The sequence below is a fragment of the Palaemon carinicauda genome, chromosome 6, assembly GCF_036898095.1.
Source record: "Palaemon carinicauda isolate YSFRI2023 chromosome 6, ASM3689809v2, whole genome shotgun sequence".
Classification (NCBI taxonomy): domain Eukaryota; kingdom Metazoa; phylum Arthropoda; class Malacostraca; order Decapoda; family Palaemonidae; genus Palaemon; species Palaemon carinicauda.
In genome coordinates this window covers 150,388,761-150,414,743 of record NC_090730.1, presented here as the reverse complement: position 1 = coordinate 150,414,743, position 25,983 = coordinate 150,388,761, and the positions used below count along the sequence as shown (strand labels likewise).

At 40.8% G+C, this 25,983-nt stretch overlaps 1 protein-coding gene across 2 annotated transcripts in view; it reads left to right on the top strand.

Annotated features, from left to right (window-relative positions):
• Nsun2 (tRNA (cytosine(34)-C(5))-methyltransferase Nsun2) overlaps positions 1 to 25,983 on the top strand; it is an 84,151-nt gene that overhangs the window by 30,566 nt on the left and 27,602 nt on the right. For both annotated transcript variants that reach the window (XM_068375551.1, XM_068375550.1), the window contains exons 8-11: positions 2,890 to 3,044; positions 11,165 to 11,318; positions 20,101 to 20,322; positions 24,777 to 24,854. In XM_068375551.1, coding sequence (XP_068231652.1) covers positions 2,890 to 3,044; positions 11,165 to 11,318; positions 20,101 to 20,322; positions 24,777 to 24,854 — 609 coding nt within the window. The remainder of the gene's footprint in view (positions 1 to 2,889; positions 3,045 to 11,164; positions 11,319 to 20,100; positions 20,323 to 24,776; positions 24,855 to 25,983) is intronic.

Sequence of the window (25,983 nt, the reverse complement as noted above, 5' to 3'; positions counted from 1 at the left end):
GAAGTCAAATCTCATACCCAAGCAGAGGTTGAAGTACTTGGGCATCCTGATAGACACAGCGGCAGGGAGAGTTTTTCCATCAGATGATTGCATGAGCAAGCTCAAGGAGGTAGTGCAACAGTTACTATTCAAGACATAAATTTCAGCTCATCACTGTTAGTCTTCTCGACCACCTTTTCTTGCTGGAGAAACTCGTTCCTCACGGCTGTCTCCACCATAGATCTCTTCAGTGGTGTTTGTAGGATAACTGAACAGCCTCCATGATCTTCCTTTTCTTCCTGTTCCAATGGGGTAGGAAGCTCAGGACAGTCTTACCTGGTGGCTGAATCAGGAAATCCTTTCCTGGGGAGTCCCACTTGACTTTCCACCTCCGTCGAAGCAGTAGTGGGTTTTACACCTGAACGACCTGGTCATTTCAGGAGTGTGGTTAGAAGAAATGCATCTGCACATCAGCATCATGTAAATGCAAGAAGCCTTTCTTGTGCTGCAAGCTTTCCACAAATATGAAAGCACTTTGTAGTGTTGGTTAGCAAAGGGGCACAGTATTCTGCCCTATCTGTGAGCTGAAGCAGATGCACATCTGTCAGCCAGGTACATTCCGGGCGAGAGGAATGTACTAGTAGACACTCTGTCGCCATGGGCAGTTTGTATGGTCGAAGTGGCCCCTATATCCCTGTGTAGTGGAGAGGCTTTTAGCCGTGTGGGGTTCTTGTAATATTGATCTGTTTGCCACACATTTAAGCAAGATGTTCCCCTTGTTTTTCTCCCCCAATCCAGACTAATGGGCATTGTTCAGAGACACCTTCACACATCATGGGATAACCTGGATGTGTATGCCTTTCCTCCATTCAGCCTCAGTTGCTCTCAGATGGCCTCATGCCAAGTGGAAACCTGATCTGTTAGCGCTGCTAGTCAAGGTCCCAAGAGAACTACTCCAATCTTCCACACTCCTCTGTAAGCCACATCTTCAGAGGTACTGTACAATTCGTAAGTTGCTGGAACTTCATTGTTTGAGGCTATCCAACAGTTTCTCTGAGTGAAACGCTCAAGCGATGCACTGCACAGATATCTGTTCACCTGCAAGGGTCCTCTGCAGCTGTGTACTAGGAAAAGTGGGCTATCATCTGCGATTGGTGACGTAGAAGGGATACTTTCTCGTTTGAACCTTTGAGCAGGTCATCAAACAGAGAATTGACTTTTAAGACTGTCTTCTTGCTAGTCTTTGTGAAATAGTAGTAATTTTGATCTGTTTAGTTGCTTTTAGGTAGGAAAACCATCTTCAATGGTGAGATGCAGATTTAATTTTTTTTAAGAGGCATCTTTTACTCTTTGACTAGATAGTATTTCACTAGGCAGTAGAGTTATTCCCTATTTATCAAGGTATGCAAGTTGTATACCTTGTTCATTGTAGAACTGATCTTCATAGATATTCGGCAGTATACTTAGATAATAAATTTCTTTTCATGGGAAATTAAATCTTGATGTTGAAAGTAACACTAAGTATTGCCACATTTTTTAATCATGGAGTACAAATGTAAAGTTTGGAAATTTAGTCATAAAATAGAACAGTATGAGATTTTTTAATAACATACATTATGATTTATATTTGCTATAGATTTTGTAAAATTTCTTTAAAAGGCTTCATTTACTAATTAGGGTACATAATTCACAGTAATTAAGGATGAAATTCTCTCTCTCTCTCTCTCTCTCTCTCTCTCTCTCTCTCTCTCTCTCTCTCTCTCTCTCTCTCTCTCTCTCTCTCTCTCTCTCCCTCTCTCTCTCTCTCTCTCTCTCTCATATACATATATATATATATATATATATATATATATATATATATATATATATATATATATATATATATATATATATATGTTGAGATTAATTTTAATTCCATAAAAGATATTTATTTTTGTCATATGGTATGACTTATCCATTAGAAATTCAAGGCTGTTTAGGTACATATATTAAACACTCCAAATAGGTAAGATCCTCTTAAATACCATAGTTAATTAAACAAAACATTTTAGAATTTTAGCAATACAATACATCATAGACATGGGCACTAGTGAAGAAAATTTAGAAGATTCAGTTTGGATTTGAGTATGAATTACTGAGATGTATAATTAAAGAATTTTGGGAAGATTAGAATTTTTTGCTTGTGTAGAACAGATTAAGATTATTTTTTTCACATTATAAAAAGATGACACCTAGAGAAATGGTAGATATGGAAGAACCATATTAATCGGCAGTTTCATAGTTCAAGGAGAAAGTATATAGGAGGGCTTGGCTTAAGGGAAATTTTTTAATGCACATTATAGAATAGAGAACCAATTACTCGTTCAACTAATGTTGATGGTGATAATCATTACAACTTAATTCATATTGTACTTACATTACACTTATAACTGACAAAGAAAAATCCTTTTTCCAGTTGTTATAGAAAAACATATGGGAAAATATAGAAATAAAAAAACGTGGTACCTCTGTATGATAATGAACTGTGGAGGAGCTAAAAAAGTTTTGGATAATAGCAATATACCTACAACAGGAGTACAAGCAATAAATGTGTGCTCTTATAGAAAAACAGTCCAAATAGTAACATACAGTCCAAAAGTAAATTAGAATATAAAGTGAATCATATCAGAAACAATAGAAAAAGGAATGTATAAAACTTGGTTCAGCCATAGTCCCTGCATTGTATATGACATTTCTGATGTAGTTTTTATGGACTAAAGTACTGTATAATACAATGAATTGATAAAAAGGCATTACTGTGAAATGGGCAACACTTCCCTTCTGAAGTTGTGTGTTCAGTTTCCCTTGTAGATTTTTCTATTTCATAAAATGTTTTTCATGACTCGGTTTATAGTGTATTTTTTTTTTCAGTTTATGCCGGGTTTGGAAGATTGGAAAATTATCAACAGGGAAATGGAAGAAATTGATTCCCCTGAAAACATCCCACTTAAATACACAAATATGTATAACAAACATTTATTCCCTCCTTCAGCAGAACAAAAAGAGAAGCTCGGCTTGCATAAATGGTAAATATATTTTCTAAATTTATTTTATGTCAATGAACCTTACCTTGTGGTCATCATGTTTTAATCATTGAAGCTACCAGCTTCTGACTTCTATAAAAGAATACAAATTTTCTCCTGTACTCTCTTTCCCATCTCCCCCTCCCCTGTGATACCCAGTAGACCTGATAGGTGGTGTCACTGTGTGAACAAATCGCAGATATACTAATACCATAAACTTCTTGTAATCATCGTCATCTTCAGTTCAAACTTAATTTAAGATTTTGAAAACTGGCAATGTGGTGATAAATTTTGAAAGAGTTAAAAGGTACTGTACATCTTTGTCTGGTTTAAAGATAGGCATGTACCAAATTGTTTCATGAAACATATGGCAAAATAAGTTAGAGTTGGTACTGCAAGATTTAGTGATAGAAGGGGACATTGGTAATGAACAGGAGTAGTAATGACAGTTCAATCCATTATTGGTTAGTTGATAAGTTGCATGTATTAAGAAGGTGAAGGTCCACCCCTTTGCCTTTCACAAATTACTTTACTTGGCACTTTGGTATGTCCCTACATGTATACAAACCTTCCGTCCTTTAAAATAGGGAATGTCTTCAATTGAGCTGGAACAGCTGTTGAAATCTTTATTAAGGTAGTCAACAACAGGTAATGAGCACAAGCAAGGTAGCCTCACCCACTCTCCTGTCAAAGACTACTTTTGTCTTCAGCTACTTATACGGTCATGCTGTTGCATCCTATCCAAGGCTGTTTAATTTTTTCCTTCTACTTTTTAGTTTTAATCATTTATCTTGGCTTCATGTTATTAATGAAATTATGCATGATGTGTGGAAACGGCAGCAGTTTTTGGCTAAATTGTAGATAGATCCTTCCTTAGGCCTTGCAGGTATGCCCTCAATGTCTCTTTTAAGGGAGTTGGTTGTTAAGGCTACCCTACCTCTAACATTTCCTGTGATTGCTAGTGTGATGCCAGTGCCAGCGACCCCAGTGGTAATCCATGTAGTGTGCCTGAAGCCAAAAAAGGCTGTTAAGATGGCTCCTGCACATGTGGATATAGCTGCACCAGTAAAAAAAAAAAAAAGGTGAAAGGCCGCTCCAGTACCAGTGGTTGTAGTGCCGAAGCCTTAAGTTAAGTGAAAGAGGCCCTGGGCTGTTAAAACTTGTGTGTGTAATCCCTGTGCCAATTGTATCAATGCCACTCACCCCTGTGCCGGTGGCTCCCTCGCTCTCTGTGCTTGTGACCCCAGCCCTTGTGTCTTGTGTTACAAGTGCCAGTAATTGTGTCTGCCACTAACCCTGTTATAATGTTGCCTAATGTTATGGTTCTTGTAGAAGTGACCCACATGGCTTCTCCCGCTCAGTGAGCTTCATCGTCAGTGGTCATTCAGACCTCAATTTCTCTGCTAGCAAAACTTGAGGGAAAAGTTGGTAAGAGAAAGAAGTGAGTTTGCTAATCCTACTCTTCCAGCTCTTCTTCCTCTTCTGGTTCTTATTCCGACACTTTTTCTACAAAGAAGTAGTTTAAGAAGTCCAGAAAGGCTAGTTGTAGTCGGAAAAATAGGGTTCTTGACAACACCACCTCTTTCTTGCAGGTGGATGTCACCTGGCCTTGTGGGGACCTGAACAGTGGGCCCATAGCCCAGGTTCCCCTGGCTATCACTGTTTTCAATTGGAATGGACGTGTACAGCCCCAAGTGGGCCAGTGTACACCTTCTGTTGACCATGTGTTGGAAGATCTTGGGTGCCCTCCTTCACCTCTCCTCTGTAGACAGGGGATTGCAAGTACAGCTGTTATTTAGGGGCCATGTCTCCATTCACATATGCATAGAGTCATTACTCCCACTCTACCTCGAATAGTACGAGGTACTTCTGTCTCTGCCTTGATTAGTGATAGAGATTGTTTATGCCTAGATTAGTGGTACAGATCTTTCTCTCCCTGTCAACTATCGGCCTGGTCCATCATCAGTTCTCGTTTACATTGCAGGTTGTGCCCTTGGTCAAAACACTCTTTTTAGGTGGTAGAGAAGATCTCAGGAGCATCTTGCCTAGTCTCCTACCCTTTTGAGGTATGAAGGCATTCATAGGTAACAGACCTGGTCCTGGTACCAACAGAAACAGAAAGGCCTGAGTTGGGGTGTCGTTCTTGCACTCGGTCGTGAATACAATGAACTGGGTAAGGTGACATTTGCGCCACCTTCAGGTTAGACCTCGGTCATTGTTTGTTATTTCGATGCCCCTCATGGGTCAAGAGCCCTCCTCTTGAGCTGCCATGGTCAAATTTTGCCAGTTTTGGCCAGGATAGAGTTGAGGATCGTAGAACTTCGCTTCCAGTTAGTCTATCAAGATCCTGTCCCCCTCACTCTCGAGACAGCAAAGGTTCTTTGGTTCAGAGTTTGATGCATTATCACCTCTTTGGGTTAACCCGTCAGTGTGCACTGTCAAAGGATACTCACCTTTGAGAGACTCTAGCTAGAAGGTATGATCTTTGGCCTCCTAATCGACAGCCATGGCCATCTTCCAAGCTGTGTTGTGGCTTGACCTGGGGATGCGTGACATACTTCACAACGACGATAAGATTATGTACCCCAGAGTCTTTGGAATATATACAGGAATCTTGTGCTGTGAGGTTGGAAGGCAATGACCTTGTCACACATGTCAGTGAACCAGTGGGCTAATGGGATTTTGAAGAGGGGAGATGCCTTAGTTTCCTTACTTTAAAAAAAAAGTGGGTCCAGAGGTAGCTCTGATGCTCCGAACACATTGGAGCAACCATGTCTTTTCCTTCCAAGGAATTGCGCAGATGGGAGTAAAGGAAGAACTGCTCTGTAGGCCTCCCTGATCCATCACACATTCTCTTTCAAGAGCTCTGGCTATTTTAAGATATCTGCAGCCAAACTTTTGGATACGACCATGACTGCAGGATAGCAGTCTCTGGACCCCAATATGGACTACTTGTTACCCCTTCCACTTGAAGGGATTCTGTACATACACAGCAACACTGAGGAATTTGAAAACAAGAGCTTCCGGCTTCGACCATGTGGCGGTGGCGAGACAAAATAACTTACGCATAGCAAAACATAAAAGGGAGAGATGAGAAATTCTCCCCTAGAAAAAAGCAGGGTACTTAACTGTTGAAGAAGAAGCAGAAGCATCCATGATTCAAAAATGCATGAAAACTTGAAAAACAAAGCAGAAAACTCCCAAAGCATATAAACAAAGTGGCGGCTGCAAGAAAGAATGGTGAAGCAGCAAATGTGTTTACAGTAGCACAATGGTATCGGAGTTGTAAAGACTCTCCCATGTATCTAATCCAATCCCATATCCTTCGAGACAAGGTTAATTCTATTTGGGGAAGGATAGCCGTGGTTATTTTAAACACGTCCCTGTTACAGACATGATATCTTTCAGGATATTTGCTCCAGGGGTAGTAACCCTGTGATACCTCTACAGGTAAAATTCTCTGGTATATCACTTGCAGGAAATATCCCGAGTAGAAAGCTGTACGTGAGGCAAAGAGGGCAGCTGACCTGAGGTGGGGTCAGGGATTGGGTCATTCATATGAAGAGAATAAGAAGAAGTTTTGGAAAGAAGTGAAGAGAGTAAGGAAGGCTGGTTCAAGAATTGAAGAGACAGTGAAAGATGGAAATGGAAGGTTGTTAAAAGGAGAGGAGGCAAGGAAAAGATGGGTGGAATATTTTGAAAGTTTACTGAATGTTGAGGATAATAGGGAGGCAGATATAATTGCTGTTGCAGGTGTTGAGGTGCCAGTGATGGGAGATGAGAATGACAGAGAGATTACAATAGATGAAGTGAGGAGAGCACTAGATGAAACGAGAGTAGGAAAAGAGTCTGGTATGGATGGTGTGAGAGCTGAGATGTTGAAGGAAGGGGGTGTGACTGTACTTGAATGGTTGGTGAGATTGTTTAATGTGTTTTGTGTTGTCAATGGTACCATTAGATTGGGTTTGTGCATGTATTGTACCACTATATAAGGGTAAGGGAGATGTGCATGAGTGTTGTAATTCAAGAGGTATTAGTTTGTTAAGCGTAGTTGGAAAAGTGTATGGTAGAGTAATGATTAATAGGATCAAGGATAAAACAGAGAATGCAATCTTAGAAATACAGGGTGGTTTTAGAAGAGGTAGGGGTTGTATGAATCAGATTTTTACAGTAAGGCAGATATGCGAGAAATATTTAGCAAAAGGTAAGGAGGTGTATGTTGCGTTTATGGATCTGGAGAAAGCGTATGATAGAGTTGATAGGGAAGCAATGTGGAATGTGATGAGGTTATATGGAGTTGGTGGAAGGTTTTTGCAAGCAGTGAAAAGTTTCTACAAAGGTAGTAAAGCATGTGTTAGGATAGGAAATGAAGTGAGTGATTGGTTTCCGGTGAGAGTGGGGCTGAGACAGGGATGTGTGATGTCGCCGTGGTTGTTTAACTTGTATGTTGATGGAGTAGTGAGAGAGGTGAATGCTCAAGTGCTTGGAAGAGGATTAAAACTGGTAGATGAGAATGACCTTGAATGGGAGGTAAATCAGTTGTTGTTTGCGGATGATACTGTACTGGTTGCAGACACAGAAGAGAAGCTTGGCCGATTAGTGACAGAATTTGGAAGAGTGTGTGAGAGAAGGAAGTTGAGAGTTATTGTGGGTAAGAGTAAGGTTATGAGATGTACGAGAAGGGAAGGTGGTGCAAGGTTGAATGTCATGTTGAATGGAGAGTTACTTGAGGAAGTGGATCAGTTTAAGTACTTCGGGTGTGTTGTTGCAGCAAATGGTGGAGTGGAAGCAGATGTACGTTAGAGAGTGAATGAAGGTTGCAAAGTGTTGGGGGCAGTTAAGGGAGTAGTAAAAAATAGAGGGTTGGGCATGAATGTAAAAAGAGTTCTATATGAGAAAGTAATTGTACCAACTGTGATGTATGGATCGGAGTTGTGGGGAATGAAAGTGACGGAGAGACAGAAATTGAATGTGTTTGAGATGAAGTGTCTAAGGAGTATGGCTGGTGTATTTCGAGTAGATAGGGTTAGGAACGAAGTGGTGAGAGTGAGAACGGGTGTAAGAAATGAGTTAGCAGCTAGAGTGGATATGAATGTGTTGAGGTGGTTTGGCCATGTTGAGAGAATGAAAAATGGCTGTCTGCTAAAGAAGGTGATGAATGCAAGAGTTGATGGGAGAAGTACAAGAGGAAGGCCAAGGTTTGGGTGGATGGATGGAGTGAAGAAAGCTCTTGGTGATAGGAGGATAGATGTGAGAGAGGCAAGAGAGCGTGCTAGAAATAGGAATGAATGGCGAGCGATTGTGACGCAGTTCCGGTAGGCTCTGTTGCTGCCTCCGATGCCTTAGATGACCGCGGAGGTAGCAGCAGTAGGGGACTCAGCATTATGAAGCTTCATCTGTGGTGGATAATGTGGGAGGGTGGGCTGTGGCACCCTAGCAGTACCAATTGAACTCGGCTGAGTCCCTTGTTAGGCTGGAGGAACGTAGAATTAGAGGTCCCCTTTTTTGTTTTGTTTCATTTGTTGTTGTCGGCTACCCCCCAAAATTAGGGAAGTGCCTTGGTATATGTATGTATGTAGAAAGCTGTATAGAGAAACTTCCATCATGACGACATGGCTATTTCATCCAAAAATAGATTTGTTCCAACACGGAGTACTTACCTCGAACTACTTTCTTAGGAGGATCTGGGATCCCTCAGTCTACCGACCAAGAATTTTGCGTAGTTCCCCCTCTCTCCGTTACCTTGTCGGGGCGCTCTGGGGCGGAAGGATACTCGCCCTGGTGCGACCCGGGTTCAGCGCATGAGGTTGCACTCGCAGGAAGCGTCTGGTCGCGGCGTAGATATCATCTCGCCGCTCTCTCTCTTATCCCGTCCGATCACCTTGTGTACCACGTGTTCCTTTGTGCTCTCCATCCCTTGTGTTCCATTAACCCCTTGACAGAATTGTTTGGTAATCTCAGAGGAGAATATGTAGACAAAAGGGGAACCGTAACAAGTGAGAATGATACAATGTGGTACTGTCTGGCTAGTCAAAGGACCCCATAACTCTAGTGGTAGTATCTCTATGGGTGGCTCCTACAGTGACTCTTTGGTGAAGAAGTCAGTTGTGGGAATTAAGGCTAGTCATAGACCCCTCTCCTCTGAATCAGTTTGTACAACAAACAAAATCCAGGATGCAAACTGTATGGTCTGTACCATGTTTCATAACAGGAGGAGACCGCATACATTCAGTGCATGTGAAGGATATGTACTTCAAAGTACCCTATCAGTCCTCTCAGAAGTACATCCACTTCTCTCAACACTACAGTCTACCAGTTCACGATCCATTGTTTCAGACTGTATACAGCACCCCAGCTATTTACCTGAAAACAGCTTTAGCCCTCAGGGATCTGATGCAGCTGTTATTATCATCATTACAAGCAAAGTTATAACACTTTGGAAAAGCAAGATGTTATTACGACGATTGGCTGATCCTGGCCTCTTTTGTGAGGCAGTTACTACAGGATGAAGATTGGCTTCTCACCTTTTGTCATGATCTGGAGATCGTCATAAATTGGAGAAATAGTTTCTCGTACCCACGCAGAAGTTACAGTATCTGGTCTTGCTTATAGACATGGCAGCAGCAAGAGCTTTCCATCTAGTTATTGCATCAGTAAGGTCAGAGAGGTAGTGCAACCATTTCTGTCCGAGACAGTACTTTCAACTTGGTTCTGTTTAAGTCTTCTCGGTCGCCTTCATCCAGTGAGACAGGAGGCATAGGCTGATCTTACCCGGTGGCTAGACTCACCAAGGTAGTCTCACTCGACTCCCCACCTCTGGACATACAACTGGTCGCCTCAGGTCTGTGGTCAGTAGAAGAAAGCATCTGCACAACAACATTGTCGAAATGCATGCAGCATTTCTAGCATTCAAAGAAAGTTTGAGGAGGCAGTTGGTAGTGCTGATGAGTAACAACACCACCATAGCAACATACACCAACAAGCAAGGACGGACAGGTATATTCTGGGCAAGGGGCATAAATTCAGATAAGTCTTATATGTTGAATTATACATAACCATTTGTTTGAAACATACTGTAGGAATATACTGTACAGGCAGACACGATAAGTTGGCCGGGGCAGGTTGTAGGGTCGGATTGGTCTCTACATCCTTGCGTAGTGTAGAGGGTTTTTACCTTATGGTAAGCACCAGAAATTGAATTGTTCGCCACATGACTAAACAGGAAACTACTGGTGCTCGGTTCCCTCTGTTCCAGACCCATGGGGAGTATTCAAAGACACCTTTCAACATTTGAGGATTCACCTGGATGCCTACGTTTTTCTTCCATTCAGTGTTAATTGCCTCCTGTGCAGTCGAGTGATGGTCATGCCACCCTCAGGAATACCCTGGTGGCTCTCCAGATGGCCTCATGCTGAATGGTATCTCAATTTGTTAGCGCTATCAGTTGAGGTCCCGAGAGAACTATCCCTATGGACCACCCTTCTCTGTCAGCCACGCAATTAGAGGTTTCATCAATCTGTGAAGTCACTCGCAATTCACAGTTGGAAATTATCCAGCATCTCCTCCAAGCAAGAAAAAGAATTATCTAGTTTACCCTATTTTGAAAGTATGAAGGTTTTTATGTGCATAGGAACAAATCAAATTTTTTAAAAGTAATTTGTATTTTTCCTATCAATACAAACCTGTATCGAGTTCTTTAAAGTTAAATTTCCCTCCTAAACCACCCTCTCAGTCTTGAGCCAAAGATCAAAGGTGACGAGTCTGACAGGAGGGTAGGTAGAGCTACTCGTCCACATTCACCACTTGTCTTTAACTACCTTCTTAGAAAATTCAACAAGAGTTCCCGCTCCACTGAAGGCATTACCTTTTTTAGAATACTCAAATTTGTATAGGTATAAAGAATACAAGTTACCCTTATGTTATATTTTGAATTCATCATTTTGGGAATTTTATAGGTTACTGGAAATCAAATGGTTATGAATTTAAAGTACAGTACTCTGATTCCATGCTTAATTGCACAGTATAATACTTTTATCCCAGATATTTGGATAATTTAGTATGCTTGTATATGCAGTTTACTATATATTGTCAGACATTATTGAGCATTTACATATATTTTTCAGTATACGAATATTGCCTCACCACCAAGATACTGGAGGCTTTTTTGTTGCTTTAGTTGAAAAGGTCAAACCACTTCCCGGAGAAAAGGTGTATGTTGAATCTGACCAGCCACTTGATAAAAGTGCATCTGTAACAAGCACTCAAAGAATCCGTCAGGTAATATTCTAAAAAGTTGAGCCTTCTTGATTTAGAATTAGATATATTTTTATAAGGTCTACTTTATATATTGATGACTATATACTGTATTAATTTTGTTCTGAAATTTAGAATTTTACACGAGGTTTCATATGTTTTATTTATTAATAAGTAATTATGTTTTGTATCTTCTACTTTACATGTCATATGTTTATCAAAGAAATGGGGCACATAAAAAAGGAGCTATTCAATGTCCTATTCCTAGCCACTGCAGTCTTATCATTCAACAGTCTGAAGAATGTAATTGTATTGTGTATATGCCAGGTTTGTTATGTAGTCTTGACCAATAATTGTGGAAAACATCAAGATTAGAAGAAAACTTGCTGTAATTGATAAACAGAAATAATTCCTTTTTTGTAAAAAAAAATTTAGTTTTATCACAAACCTAACTATTATAGCTTCAGTATGACTTGTAGAATCTTTAGAGAGCTCCTCTGATTAAGAATTAACGGAGTTGTATATGTATGGAAAATTCCTTAAAAGAGGTAAAAGAAGGTGTTTGCAACTGTGAAGGCTTGGTCAAATAATCCAAAAAATGGAACCAAGTTCCCATTGAAAGTGATTACGTAGACTATAATTTTTCTGACGAGAACCTTAACCTGTTCTGGCTTACAATCAGTCACGTTCTTGTACGCTTACAACAATTTTTTGAGACAGTAATGGAACATATTTCTAGTTACATGCTTCCTGGAATGCCGAGTAGATGAGAACAATAAAAATCCTCTTTCTGTCTTCTATATTGAAAGAAAAACAAGGAACAGCAAAACGAATAGTGGACTGGCCTGGGATATTTTGAATCTTTATTTACCATAACATCAGCAGCAAAAGACATACATATAGTTCCAACCTTTAATATAAATGAAGCTATCTAATACATCCTGGAGATGCAAAAGATGCAAGAAAGGAAATTATTTAGTGTGCTGTTTATCTGATATGCTGTAAGCAAAGTTTTGTGAGGAGGCCTAACTATACTGTACTCTGATACAAGCAGAAGGACCCAATTTGAAAGCAGAGACCACTTCTGAAAATGTGGACAAAGGCTGTTAAGCTCCCCTGATGAGTATATATTGTCTAAAACACAACTACCTGAGAAGAACCAGACCTATATACTGTACTAGCCTCTTGGTGAGGATAGTAGTAATACACTGGCCTTGCATTCACATAGACAGAAAATTGAATCCCGCCCTGGCCCGTGAGTTGAGTTGCTTGCTGGAAAAGTTATTATTGTTCAGTCCATTCCCCACACAACTAAATTTATCACCTCTTACGACTCATCTTGGCAAAAACTATTAGCATTAAGAATTCTAAGGCAAAATTATTTTATAATTAAATAGAATTCCTTTCCATTAATATACAGTTTTCAATATTAAACTTAGCCGGTGATCATATAAGCTGTCAGCTCTGCTGCCCGACAGAAAAACCTAAGGACAAAATACGCCAGCGATCGCTATACAGGTGGGGGTGTACATCAACAGCGCCATCTGTCGAGCAGGTACTCAAGTACTCCATGTCAACACAGAACCAATTTTCTCTCTGTCGTGCCACTGGCAAGACCTACTAAATACGCTGTTGCTTACTGGATTGATTTTCACAGATTTTGGTGAAGTACTCATTCTAGTTTTTAGCTTTCGCTTTGCAGAGGTTATCTTCAATACTTCCTTGCATTCTTTGATTGAATTTTGGATTATTTGTTGACGACTTGGATAGATTTTGAATTTCCCCTTTGTCTAATTCAAGATGGCTGACCCTTCTCAAGTCCCTAAATACAGGAAGTGTAGTGCTAGGGACTGTTTTAGGCGTCTTCCGAAGGCCTCTATCGATCCTCACACCATTTGTTCCAATTGTCGGGGTAAATCCTGTCAATGGGAAGATCGGTGTGAGGAATGCGTTGGGCTTTCGGAATTCGATTTTGTCGAATTCCTTAAATATTCACGTAGGCTAGAGAGAGATAGAGTCAGGAGGAGTTCATCTCGCTCAGTTGATTTTTCCTCTCCCCATGCCCCACAACCTATTCCTTCCCCTGTAGTGGTTACTCCTGATCCCCCTTCTAGCACTCAACAACCTTCGATGGCAGATATGATGCGTGCCATCCAGGCTCTGGGTGAGAGAGTCGAGTCATTAGCGAGTGACCGCAACCAACTCATGGCAGACGTCAGGGAGTTGAAGGGTAAGAGTGCAGTGGGAAGTGAAGTGAGTGGTAGTGCTGTGAAAAGTGTTAGTGTTGCGCTTGAGGGTGCGTCTGTTCGTGCCTGTCGTCCTCCCAGTCCGGGACCTCTTGCAAGCTCCCAAGCCCAGGGGAGAAGCAATGTCGTACGACCAAAGGGTTCGACAGGCTTTAATCAGCGGACAGACGTTCCCTCCGTGGTTTCGGACGTATCTTGCTAAGATCGCCCCACCCACAAGAAGACGAGAGAGCCCGTTCATTCCTCGTCTGCGGAAGAGGTTTCACGCCAGAAACGATGGACCAAGGTCTCACGGCCTCTCAAACGCAAGGTCCCTTCCGCGCAAGTCCAACGGCCCAGGTGTAGCCACTGGGTCAGTTCGGACTCGCTGCAGTCTTCCGATGACTGCACACCTCCTAAGAGAGGCAAAGTGGTACCGCAACAGGCAGTAACACCGTCTGTTGCCGCACCTGCTGCTGTAGACCCTAAGTGGTCTTTGCTACAGTCTATGCAGACACAGTTAGCATCTTTTATGCAGGAGTATCGTGCGGAGAAGGTTGACGCTGCACCCGTTAGCCTACAACCAACCACGGTTGTGCGTCCAGTAGACGCTGAGGCTACCTTCTCTCGCACTCCAGCTGTGAGAGTCACACCACCCATGCGCAGTGTACCCTGCCAGCCGCACGTTGACGTTCACAGACGCACGGAACCCTCCGTTGACGTTCGCGAGTTACCACAACAACAGGAGGGTGGAGTTAAGTTGCTTTGTTTTGACGCTGCGCGTCAACCTCCGCAACCCACTGTGGTTACCGCTACTCGCCCGCAGCAGACTAGACAGTCAGGAGTAGAAGCTTTGCTTCCCCACACAGCTATGGTTGTTGCCAGCTCACAGACTGACCAACAGTTCCATGACGTTGCGTCCAGTGCAGTCACGCATGCACCCGTGCTGCCGGACTCAGCCGACCAGCTGATTCCTACTCCTTTGCCGCTTCCTCCTCAACATTCAGACGATGGACTCTCTGATGATGACGACGCTGCACATCTTACGACCCGCACACGGACATCGACGAACCCAAGACCACGCCTCCCTCCTTGGACTTTAGGAAAGTGCTTGCATGTTCAAGGATTTATATCCTGAGCAGTTTGTGTCTGCAGCACCACGCTCTCCTCCCTCTGAGTTCGCTTTAGGCACGCAGTCATCCGCTCCTGCCTTTACGAAGCTCGTCCAAGAGAGCTTTAAGAGTACTGGGAGATTGGTTGCAGTCCAAGAAGCAACTTGGGAAGACAGCTTTCATGTTTCCCCCTGCCAAGCTTGCTTCCAGATCTAGCGTCTGGTATGCCACGGGAGAAGTTCTCGGCTTGGGAGTTCCTGCCTCTGCCCAGGGCGACTTCTCAAGTCTTGTAGACTCTCCCCGCAGGCTGGCCATGAGACGCTCCAAGATTTGTTGGACTCCTTCGGATTTAGACCATCTGATGAAAGGAGTATTCAGAGCGTTCGAAGTTTTTAACTTTTTGGACTGGTGTTTGGGAGCGTTGAGCAGGAAGACCTCCCCTTCTGACAAGGAAACTTCCATGCTCATAATGTCCTGCATGGACAAAGCCATACGGGATGGTTCTAGTGAGCTTGCGGCTTCTTTCGTTTCCGGGGTCCTCAAGAAACGGGAACACCTTTGCTCCTTCTTGTCAGCTGGAGTAACCCCATGTCAAAGATCGGAGCTTATGTTTGCCTCTCTCTCGAAGTGCCTCTTCCCTGAGGAGTTGATCAAGGAGATTGCTGCCTCCTTGATTCAAAAAGACACACATGACCTGGTTGCGTCATCCGCACGCAAAGCCACCCCTTTGCCCTCCGTGTCTAGACCCAGGATGGATACTCCAGCGTCAAGGTTCATTCCGCCCTTTCGTGGCAGAGCCTCCAGCAGAGGAGGTGCTCGTGCCGAAGGTCAACGTGGGAGCAAGAAGAAAGGTTCCAAGTCCTTTAGAGGCAGAGTCTGACTGCCACCTTCTTCAGACAGCAGTGGGAGCCAGGCTCAAGAACTACTGGCAGGCCTGGGAGAACAGGGGCGCAGACGCACAATCTGTGAAGTTACTCAGAGAGGGGTACAAGATTCCATTCTTGCGCAAGCCCCCTCTAGCAACAACTCCCATCGACCTCTCTCCCAGGTACAGAGAGGAGGACAAGAGACTAGCTTTGCAGCAAGAGGTGTCTCTCTTACTACAAAAGGGAGCGGTAGTCAAAGTCCGGGACCATCAATCCCCGGGCTTCTACAACCGTCTCTTCTTAGTCGTGAAGAAGACAGGAGGGTGGAGACCGGTGCTAGACGTCAGTGCTCTGAATGTCTTTGTCACAAAGCAGACGTTCACCATGGAGACGACAAAGTCGGTTCTAGCATCGGTCAGGAAGGAAGACTGGATGGTCTCTTTAGACCTCAAGGACGCTTACTTTCACGTCCCCATCCACCCAGATTCCCAACCTTTTCTAAGGTTCGTTACGGGAAGGTTGTATACCAATTTCAAGCCCTGTGCTTTGGCCTAAGCACGGCGCCTCTTGTTTTTACGAAACTGATGAGGAATATTGCCAAATTCCTGCATTTAGCAGACATCAGAGCCTCCCTCTATTTGGACGACTGGCTTCTAAGAGCTTCGTCAAGTCGTCGCTGTCTGGAGAATCTAAAGTGGACTCTGGATCTGACCAAGGAATTGGGTCTCCTGGTCAATATGGAAAAGTCCCAACTCGTCCCATCCCAAACTATAGTGTACCTAGGAATGGAGATTCAGAGTCAAGCTTTTCGGGCTTTTCCGTCGGCCCCCAGAATCAGTCAAGCCCAAGAATGCATCCAGAACATGCTAAAGAAGGACCGATGTTCAGTCAGACAGTGGATGAGTCTGATAGGGACGCTTTCATCACTGGACCAGTTCATTGCGTTAGGGAGACTGCATCTCCGACCCCTTCAATTTCACCTAGCTGTTCACTGGAGAAAGGACAAGACGCTAGAAGCGGTCTCGATCCCTATTTCCGAGAAGATGAAGTCTTCACTGACTTGGTGGAAGGACAACATTCACCTCAGAGAGGGTCTGCCACTGGTTGTTCAGACCCCCAACCACGTTCTCTTCTCGGACGCATCGGACACGGGCTGGGGTGCGACATTAGACGGTCGGGAATGCTCGGGCACGTGGAACGCGGATCAAAGAACGTTACATATCAACTGCAAGGAGCTACTGGCAGTTCATCTGGCCTTGAGAAGCTTCAAGTCCCTCCTAGGCAAGGTGGTGGAGGTGAACTCCGACAACACCACAGCTTTGGCGTACATCTCCAAGCAAGGAGGGACTCATTCGATGACGTTATACGAGATCGCAAGGGACCTCCTCACCTGGTCAAGAGATCTAAACCTGTCTCTAGTAACGAGGTTCATTCAAGGCAATATGAATGTCATGGCAGACCGCCTCAGCCGGAAGGGTCAAATCATCCCAACAGAATGGACCCTTCACATGAATGTATGCAAGAGACTATGGGCCTTGTGGGGCCAACCTACCATAGATCTATTTGCAACCTCGATGACCAAGAGGCTCCCAATTTATTGCTCGCCGATCCCGGACCCAGCAGCAGTTCATATAGATGCCTTTCTTCTGGATTGGTCCCATCTAGACCTTTATGCATTCCCCCCGTTCAAGATTGTCAACAGAGTACTGCAGAAGTTCGCCTCTCACGAAGGGACAAGGTTGACGTTGGTTGCTCCCCTCTGGCCCGCGAGAGAATGGTTCACCGAGGTACTGCAATGGCTAGTGGACGTTCCCAGAACACTTCCGCTAAGAGTGGACCTTCTACGTCAGCCACACGTAAAGAAGGTACACCCAAGCCTCCACGCTCTTTGTCTGACTGCCTTCAGACTATCGAAAGACTCTCAAGAGCTAGAGGCTTTTCGAAGGAGGCAGCCAGGGCGATTGCTAGAGCAAGGAGGACATCCACTCTTAGAGTCTACCAGTCGAAGTGGGAAGTCTTCCGAAGCTGGTGCAAGTCAGTATCAGTATCCTCAACCAGTACCTCTGTAACTCAAATAGCTGACTTCCTTTTATATCTGAGGAAGGAAAGATCTCTTTCAGCTCCCACGATCAAGGGTTACAGAAGCATGTTGGCAGCAGTCTTCCGTCACAGAGGCTTAGATCTTTCCAACAACAAAGATCTACAGGACCTCCTTAAGTCTTTTGAGACCTCGAAGGAGCGTCGTTTGGCCACACCAGGTTGGAATTTAGACGTGGTACTAAGATTCCTTATGTCAGAAAGGTTCGAGCCGCTACAATCAGCCTCCTTTAAAGATCTCACTTTAAAGACTCTTTTCCTCGTCTGCTTAGCTACAGCTAAAAGAGTCAGTGAGATACACGCCTTCAGCAAGAACATCGGATTTTCATCTGAAACGGCTACATGTTCTTTGCAGCTTGGTTTTCTAGCCAAAAGTGAACTACCTTCTCGTCCTTGGCCGAAATCGTTCGACATTCCAAGCCTTTCTAATTTGGTTGGAAATGAACTAGAAAGAGTCTTGTGCCCTGTTAGAGCTCTTAAGTTCTATTTAAAACGAACTAAACCTTTACGAGGACAGTCAGAAGCTTTATGGTGTGCTATTAAGAAACCTTCTTTACCTATGTCGAAGAATGCAGTTTCCTATTATATTAGACTGTTGATACGAGAAGCTCATTCCCATCTGAATGAGGAAGACCATGCTTTGCTGAAGGTAAGGACACATGAAGTTAGATCTGTCGCAACTTCAGTGGCCTTCAAACAAAACGGATCTCTGCAGAGTATAATGGACGCAACCTATTGGAGAAGCAAGTCAGTGTTCGCGTCTTTTTATCTTAAAGATGTCCAGTCTCTTTACGAGAACTGCTACACCCTGGGACCATTCGTAGCAGCGAGTGCAGTAGTGGGTGAGGGCTCAACCACTATCCCCTAATTCCATAACCTTTTTAATCTTTCTCTTGAAATGTTTTTTATTGTTGTTTTTGGGTTGTCCGGAAGGCTAAGAAGCCTTTCGCATCCTGGTTGATTTGGCGGGTGGTCAAATTCTTTTCTTGAGAAGCGCCTAGATTAGAGGTTTTGATGAGGTCCTTTAGTATGGGTTGCAACCCTTGATACTTCAGCTCCTAGGAGTCGCACAGCATCCTATGAGGATCGCGAGGCTCAGTAAGGAAGACGTACTTAAAAAGGCAGAGTAATTGTTCAAGTCGACTTCCTTACCAGGTACTTATTTATTTTATGTTTGTTATTTTGAATAACTGCTAAAATGAAATACAAAATACTTAGCTCTTAATGTCAACATGTAATGCTGGTCTCTACCCACCCCCCTGGGTGTGAATCAGCTTATATGATCACCGGCTAAGTTTAATATTGAAAAATGTTATTTTTATTAATAAAATAAATTTTTGAATATACTTACCCGGTGATCATATATTAAAGGACCCTCCCTTCCTCCCCAAGAGAGACCCAGTGGGCCGAGGAGAAAATTGGTTCTGTGTTGACATGGAGTACTTGAGTACCTGCTCGACAGATGGCGCTGTTGATGTACACCCCCACCTGTATAGCGATCGCTGGCGTATTTTGTCCTTAGGTTTTTCTGTCGGGCAGCAGAGCTGACAGCTTATATGATCACCGGGTAAGTATATTCAAAAATTTATTTTATTAATAAAAATAACATTTTTACATATTTTATAAAAAGAAAATCTATGGGCAAATGACAGCAGTAACATACTGGAAATTACTGAATGTAAAATACTTCATATGGGTCTTAGTGGAGTGTATATTCCAAGATGGAGCTGGCAGTAGAATTATTGAAATCTTCTGTGGAACTTGACAGTAGCATTCGTGCTCTCAGGAATAACTTCTTAGCTATACGCCCATTGCTGTGTAGTTGTGTCAGTTAGTACTATTTTTTTTTCAATGGTAGCTTTAGTATAAACTTTCTGTAAATTGATATATCTTGCTGTACTGTATATGTATATTGTTTTAGAATCTAGGAACATGCATTTATCTTTTCAAGGACTTGAGCATCATCTATAGTGCTTTTTAATATTATATAAAGTAAGGTCCACATTTACTTTTAAGCACATGTGGTCTATTATAAATAATTTAAAGAAAAAAATAATCTTAAAAAGTTTTGCTTACCCCTAAGTACCAATATCTTACCCCAAGGATTAATATGGTATTTGCTGTAGAACATTTTACGCTAGTGAAAGAAACTTTGCAATGTGGCATTTATGGTGTAAATTTGCCAATGATGAAATATGACTTAGACAAAAAGCTAGACTCAAAGGGAATAGTTGAAAGGTATGGGATAAAAGGTAACCCAGCTGGAACTAAACAGATGTTGCAAGGATTTTTTAGTACAGTTTATACTATGCCTTGCAAGGTATATTATAAGTGGTAACCTCTTTAAGGGAATTGAAATTAATAAGTATTTTTTTTGTATATAGGTAAAGGAAATTTCTTATTGCTTACTGTTATAAAAATTTCAAGTGTAGATATGAATTGAGTTTACAGCAATTGCTGAAAACTCAGACCAAAATGCTAACCATTGTCAATCTTTTATCATCAGCCTCCTAAGAAGAAACGTCGACAGGGTTTCAAGGAGGAGCCCTACTATTATTTTGAAAAAGATGAAGCTGTCTGGCCAGGAATTGACTCCTTTTATGGGATCCACAAAGATGTTGATTCTGGTCTCTTTTTAACTCGGACGAAAGAAGGGAAGAAGCGGAATCTGTATTTCACTAATAGTTTGGTAAAGGATCTTGTTCAGATGAATCAGGATTTCATTAAGGTAAGATATGAATCTGTTACAGTATTTAAAAAGAAGACTTAAGTACTTGTAGATCTAGTTGTAATACAATGCTGTAAGGGTCTAGCCAATATACATGATGTTGGTGCCTCATTATCACACGAAGCTTCAAGTGCAATTTTTTTTTGGAGTCAAGGAGTAGACAGTCTCATCTAGTCATACTGTACAATCAACATCCTTCAGGCTGCCAATGCACACGAGGTGCATTAGTGTTCCCTAAATTTACTCTCCAGAAGGCCCATCCCCAAATTACTCTCCAGAAGACCCAGTACTACCCATTATAGAGAATCCTCGGACACAGAAAGTGTCGAGCATCAAGACCACAATCACCCAAGTGATTAAGTCATTGATTGTGGAAGTTATTGGCATTTTGTACCAGCTTCCCGTACCATAGCAACAGGTGGCAAACACCATGGAAGTGGCCTGGCCTACCAGTGGCAAGATAGCGCCTACCAAATCTTCAACTGCTATGCGACTGCCTATCCATGGTGGTGAAATCAGTGATGGGGCACCTTAAGTGACCGATGATAGAATGGGGAATGTTACTGGTTTTCAATCTCCTTTCAATGGGATACACCATTTTGACTTTTCTGGGAAGGTGCGAGTTATGGAGTATGTGATAGAAATGAATGGAGAAATTGATAGGGGGAGGTTGTTTGAAAGCCAGCTTCCAAATTTTTAGGAGTAGGTATCAGAATTTCTTTTTCAATTTTTAATTATTAAGGGGCACAACTCGCAACCTCTGCTAGGAATTTTAGAAATTCATATTATTGCATTTTTGGCTAGGGGAATGCCTATATTTCATGTTTTAAAAAGTTTTTTTTTTATTAAAACAATTTGTTTTATCGCTAAAACGTCCTTTTTCATATTTACACAAGCACATCTAGTCTACGCAACCCTTCTATGACAGGGTACCTATTTATTTATTTTTTCTTCAAGAATGTGAAGGCAAAGATTTGCCAGTATCCCATGAACTGCAACAACACTATTTTCTATGATTTCCTCAGGAAGAGAATGTAATTTCCGTCTCCTCAATGGCATTGTAAATAAACCTGTGCTGCACGTTTCTTTGTTATATCGATCTTATTTCTTTTTTTTCTGGTTTATGTATTCACAGTTCTTATGTGATGGTTAGCTGAAAGATGCAAAAAGTATCAGAGATGATCAATAAATATGTATAAAGCATAAATTTTACTATGAAAATATGCAGATAAGAGCATATATATCATGTTAGCACTGTCTTACTTGTGTGTGCAATTGGTATATGAAATTATATATTTCTATATTTGAGAAAAGGAGCTCACCACTGCATAGTAAATAACCCAGAAATATGATGTATGTCCTTATGATCCCCAGTCATGAGAAGAATGACCGCCAAAATCCCATACTTACACATACTAAAGAATATTCAACCAATCTTCAAAAGAAATTTTGAAGCCTGTATTTCTTTGTTTGGCCCTTGATATATTTACAGTTTTTGTGTCATGGTTATGTTGAAAGATGCATAAAATGTCAGAGAGGATAACTAAATATTCCTAAAGTGTAAAATGTGGCCAGAAAGTACCCTGCTGAAAATATATTATGCTAGCCACGCCTTACTTGTGTGGGCATTTGATACATGTATCGTATATATTTTTGGATTTGAGAGAAAGTCTCACCACTGCTTAGTAAATAACCCTGAAATATGGTGATTATATCCTTATGATCCCAATTGGTGATGAAATTTACTGATAAAACCCCATACTTATGCATACTAAGTATATTCAATCAATCTAAAAAGAAAAAAAAAAACCCTTGGAAGCCTGATTTCTCAAAAGATGAAATTTTCAGAAAAAATTCCTACTAATTTTTTTTTAATATTGATTTTTGTCATTCAAACATGAAAAGATAGAAAATTTTATAGCCTACAATCTGTGCATTTACTTTTTTCCAAAAAACCTCCATATGAAAAATAGTTACCTTTAAAAGTGACTTCTATATCATAATAAGGTAATGCATTTTTCAAATTAGGATTATAACAAAGGTTCTAATGTACAACTTTTAGAGGATAGAATTCTCTTTCAAAAGGTTTTTAAATTAAATAAACTGATGGAGAAACAAAGAAGTAGTAAATGTGGGAAATAACCCCAAAATATTTTTTTGATTGGGCTTGAGGTTGGCCCCTTGAATAAGATTTACAAAAGTTATCCACATAGAATGAAGAAAGCCTAGGCTAAGAAGTTATTTTTTGCAGTGATGAATAGAGTTACCCTTCCTAAAAATAAGCGTTTCTTAACCTTTTTCGACCTCAGCACCCTATTTGGTCAGGCCTTAGCAGTCCAGTACCCCTTGCCATTGCTTAACACTTAGTTACTACAATGATAAAGTAAAGACAAGTGCAGTATATCTTGATCATACATTTGGTTCATTATCCAAAAAAAAAGTCATTATGGCAATAGAATGGGCAAAAACAATAAGAAAATAGAGAGAAAAACGTGGATAAACTGAATGAAATACTCATCAATGAAATATTTGTTATTGCTTTATGTATGACTATTATTATTATTACTATTAGCTAAGCTACAATGCTAGTTGGAAAAGCAGGATGCTAGAAGCCCAAGGGCTCCTACGGGGAAAAATAGGCCAGTGAGAAAAGGAAATAAAGAAATAAATAAGCCATATGAAAAGTAATGAAATAATTAAAATAAAATATTTTAAGAACAGTAACATTAAAATGGATTTTTTTATATATATAAACTATAAAAAGATACTGATGTCAGCCTGTTCAACATAAAAATATTGGTGCAAGTTTAAACTTTTGAAATTCTACCGATTCAACCACCTGATTAGGAAGATCATTCCAGAACTTTGGTCACAGCTGGAATAAAAGTTCTAGAATACTGTGTAGTATTGAGCCTCATGATGAAGAAGGCTTGGCTATTAGTTTAGTATTACAAACAAGATGGTACTATTCAGGAAGATCTGAATGTAAAGGATGGTCAGAATTATGAAAAATCTTATGCAACATGCAAAACGAACTAATTGAATGACTGTGCCATAGCTTAATGTCTAGATCAAGAATAAAAAAAATTTTAGACTGCAAATTCCTGTCCAACAAATCAAGATGGGAATTACAATACTTTTCTCAATAAGCAAAATTTTTGTGCAATCAAAGAGAAAATGCCTAATGTGTTTTTCAAAAGTAAATTTGCTGTCACGAATCGCACCTAAAATTTTAAGTCATACAGAGGCAAAGAAACATTATCAGTGCTGTGTTCCAGATGTTGAGGAGCCACTTTCCTCTACCTACTTGCAATTATACTTTTGAGTTTTGCTAGGATTCAATTTCATGCCCCATAATTTGCACCATGCACTAATTTTAGCTAGATCTCTATTAAGGGATTCAGCAACCCCATATCTATATTCAGGAGATGGAATTGATGCTTGTTTTCTAGGGTAAACCACATGTCATGTGTGTATAGTATGAAAAGTGGGCCAAGAACACTACCCTGAGGAACACCAGATACCACATTCCCATACTCAATATGGTGCCCATCAACATCAACTCTGCGATCTATTAATTGAAAATTCAATAATGATGCTAAGAGAAGACCTGCCTAATACCAACTGCCACATATGTGACCTTCCCCAGCACCCCATGAAATTGATGTTAGTACCTCGGGTTAAGAGACACTGCATTACATAGAAGGTGGAGTCTGTACAGAAGAATAATGGAAGGTGTAATTTGTTGTTTACTTGTTTTGACGTATATGTACGCTATCTCACTAGGAGTGGTTTGTTTGGGTGGGGGTTAGGAGACGAATGCCTAGGCTAATTATTTTTTTACTTGAATCTTTCAATCTAAGAACATATTCTTGGAATGCATCTTGGTGTTATTTAGGTGACTTACATTACATTATTAGTATACCATTTCCGATTATGTATAATTTTGGATTCTAAATTTCTGCAATGCTGTAACAACCATTTCTATCTTTATAGACATTATGATAGAAGAGGATAAATTTGAGTACAATATTTACTATACATGCATATTTTCATCTGTATCTGTAGTCCTTTGTTTTCTTTTTGCTTGCCAGAAAATTCTTTATGTGAAAAGCTGTATAGGTGTGTGCTTATAAAAAGTTCTTAACCCACCATCAAGGTCTTGCATACATTCATAATTGTATTGAAGGCTTTTTATCTGTTTCATGTAAAACACCGATGGCATTAATTCTTTATTGGTCATGTTACTTTTTCGTCCCTTCTCATTTCCTTGTTACATAAATCTTTCTATTGAAACACTGTTCTACTCAGATTAATGTGATTAATATAACATTGCAAGTTATTCTGCTGGGTTATTTTACTAGATAATCCTATAATTCTTCTGTAGCGAATTATCTCTCTTAATTACTCTGTATTACAGGTCTAAGTTAGCATTACTCTATTTTTTTCTGCAGATTATTAATACTGGAGTAAAAGTTTTGGTTCGCAGTGACAACAGAGGTGCAACTTGTGATTTTAGGTTAGCCCAAGATGTAAGTACAGTGACAAAATGTTTTATCATTTAATAATTTTGTTTGGTAATTCATTTAAGCTATATAATTAAATTATAGTCATTTATTTCTGTTTACCTCCTTTTAATTGAGAATGGAGTGTTTATAAATCAAAGTACTGAACAGTATGCATTTAATAATAGGTTATTCTACTGCAGTGTGAATGAAATTCATTAAAACATCACTCACTTATTCTTGAAATTATAAATTTCTTTTGCTTATACATATACTTAATTCAAAGCTACTACTTTACTAAGGGCCGTTTTTCAGGACAAAGGGTGATAGATCAAGTCCATTGTATGTTGAAAGTAATGTAAATAATATTATTCCTGCTGATAGAATGAAATATGAATGTCAGCGTTAACAATAAAAAACAAAATCCAAAATTTGATATGCTCACTCTGAGGAATACTGATCTCCATAGTGCTTTACTACTCTATATCAGAAACATCTACTCTGACTAGGAAAATGGAAGGCATTTGTTCTTATGCATATACAAACCTTTTGTCCTTTAGAATAGGGAATGTCTTTAGCAAAGCTGGAACGGCTGTTATAATTGTTAACGGGGTAGTTAACGACAGGTGATGTAATAGTTTTACTATATTTACCTTCTTCACTCTGATGTCAGCTTGTCAACACAAAAACAATTGAACCACCAAACACATAAACAGATACAAGAGAGCGCGCCTACTACCAACACAAACCAAACACTATGAATCCAATCAGCTGACCCCTCCTCCGACAATCGCCCTCACTAACCTTAACAACAACACGTAAATAACTCTTTTCTAAACTAATTATTGCTATATTACCTATTTACTTATAAAAAAATCTTCGTGTTTTTCTCACAATCTTCTTTATATATTAATATATCAACCCTTTCTAATTATACTGTACTTCTTCACTTGATAACCTTTCAATTATCATACTTTACTATTCTAAATTCACTTTCTTAGAATAAAATATCAAAATAAATTCTCATATCTAATCATACTTGACTCTCTCTCCTCCCCTCCCATCTCCTTCCAACTGTAGTCTCCTCTTTACAACCCCACCCCTTCACATCTCTACTCTCCACATATGCCCTGATGTTTTCCTCATATACTCCTGC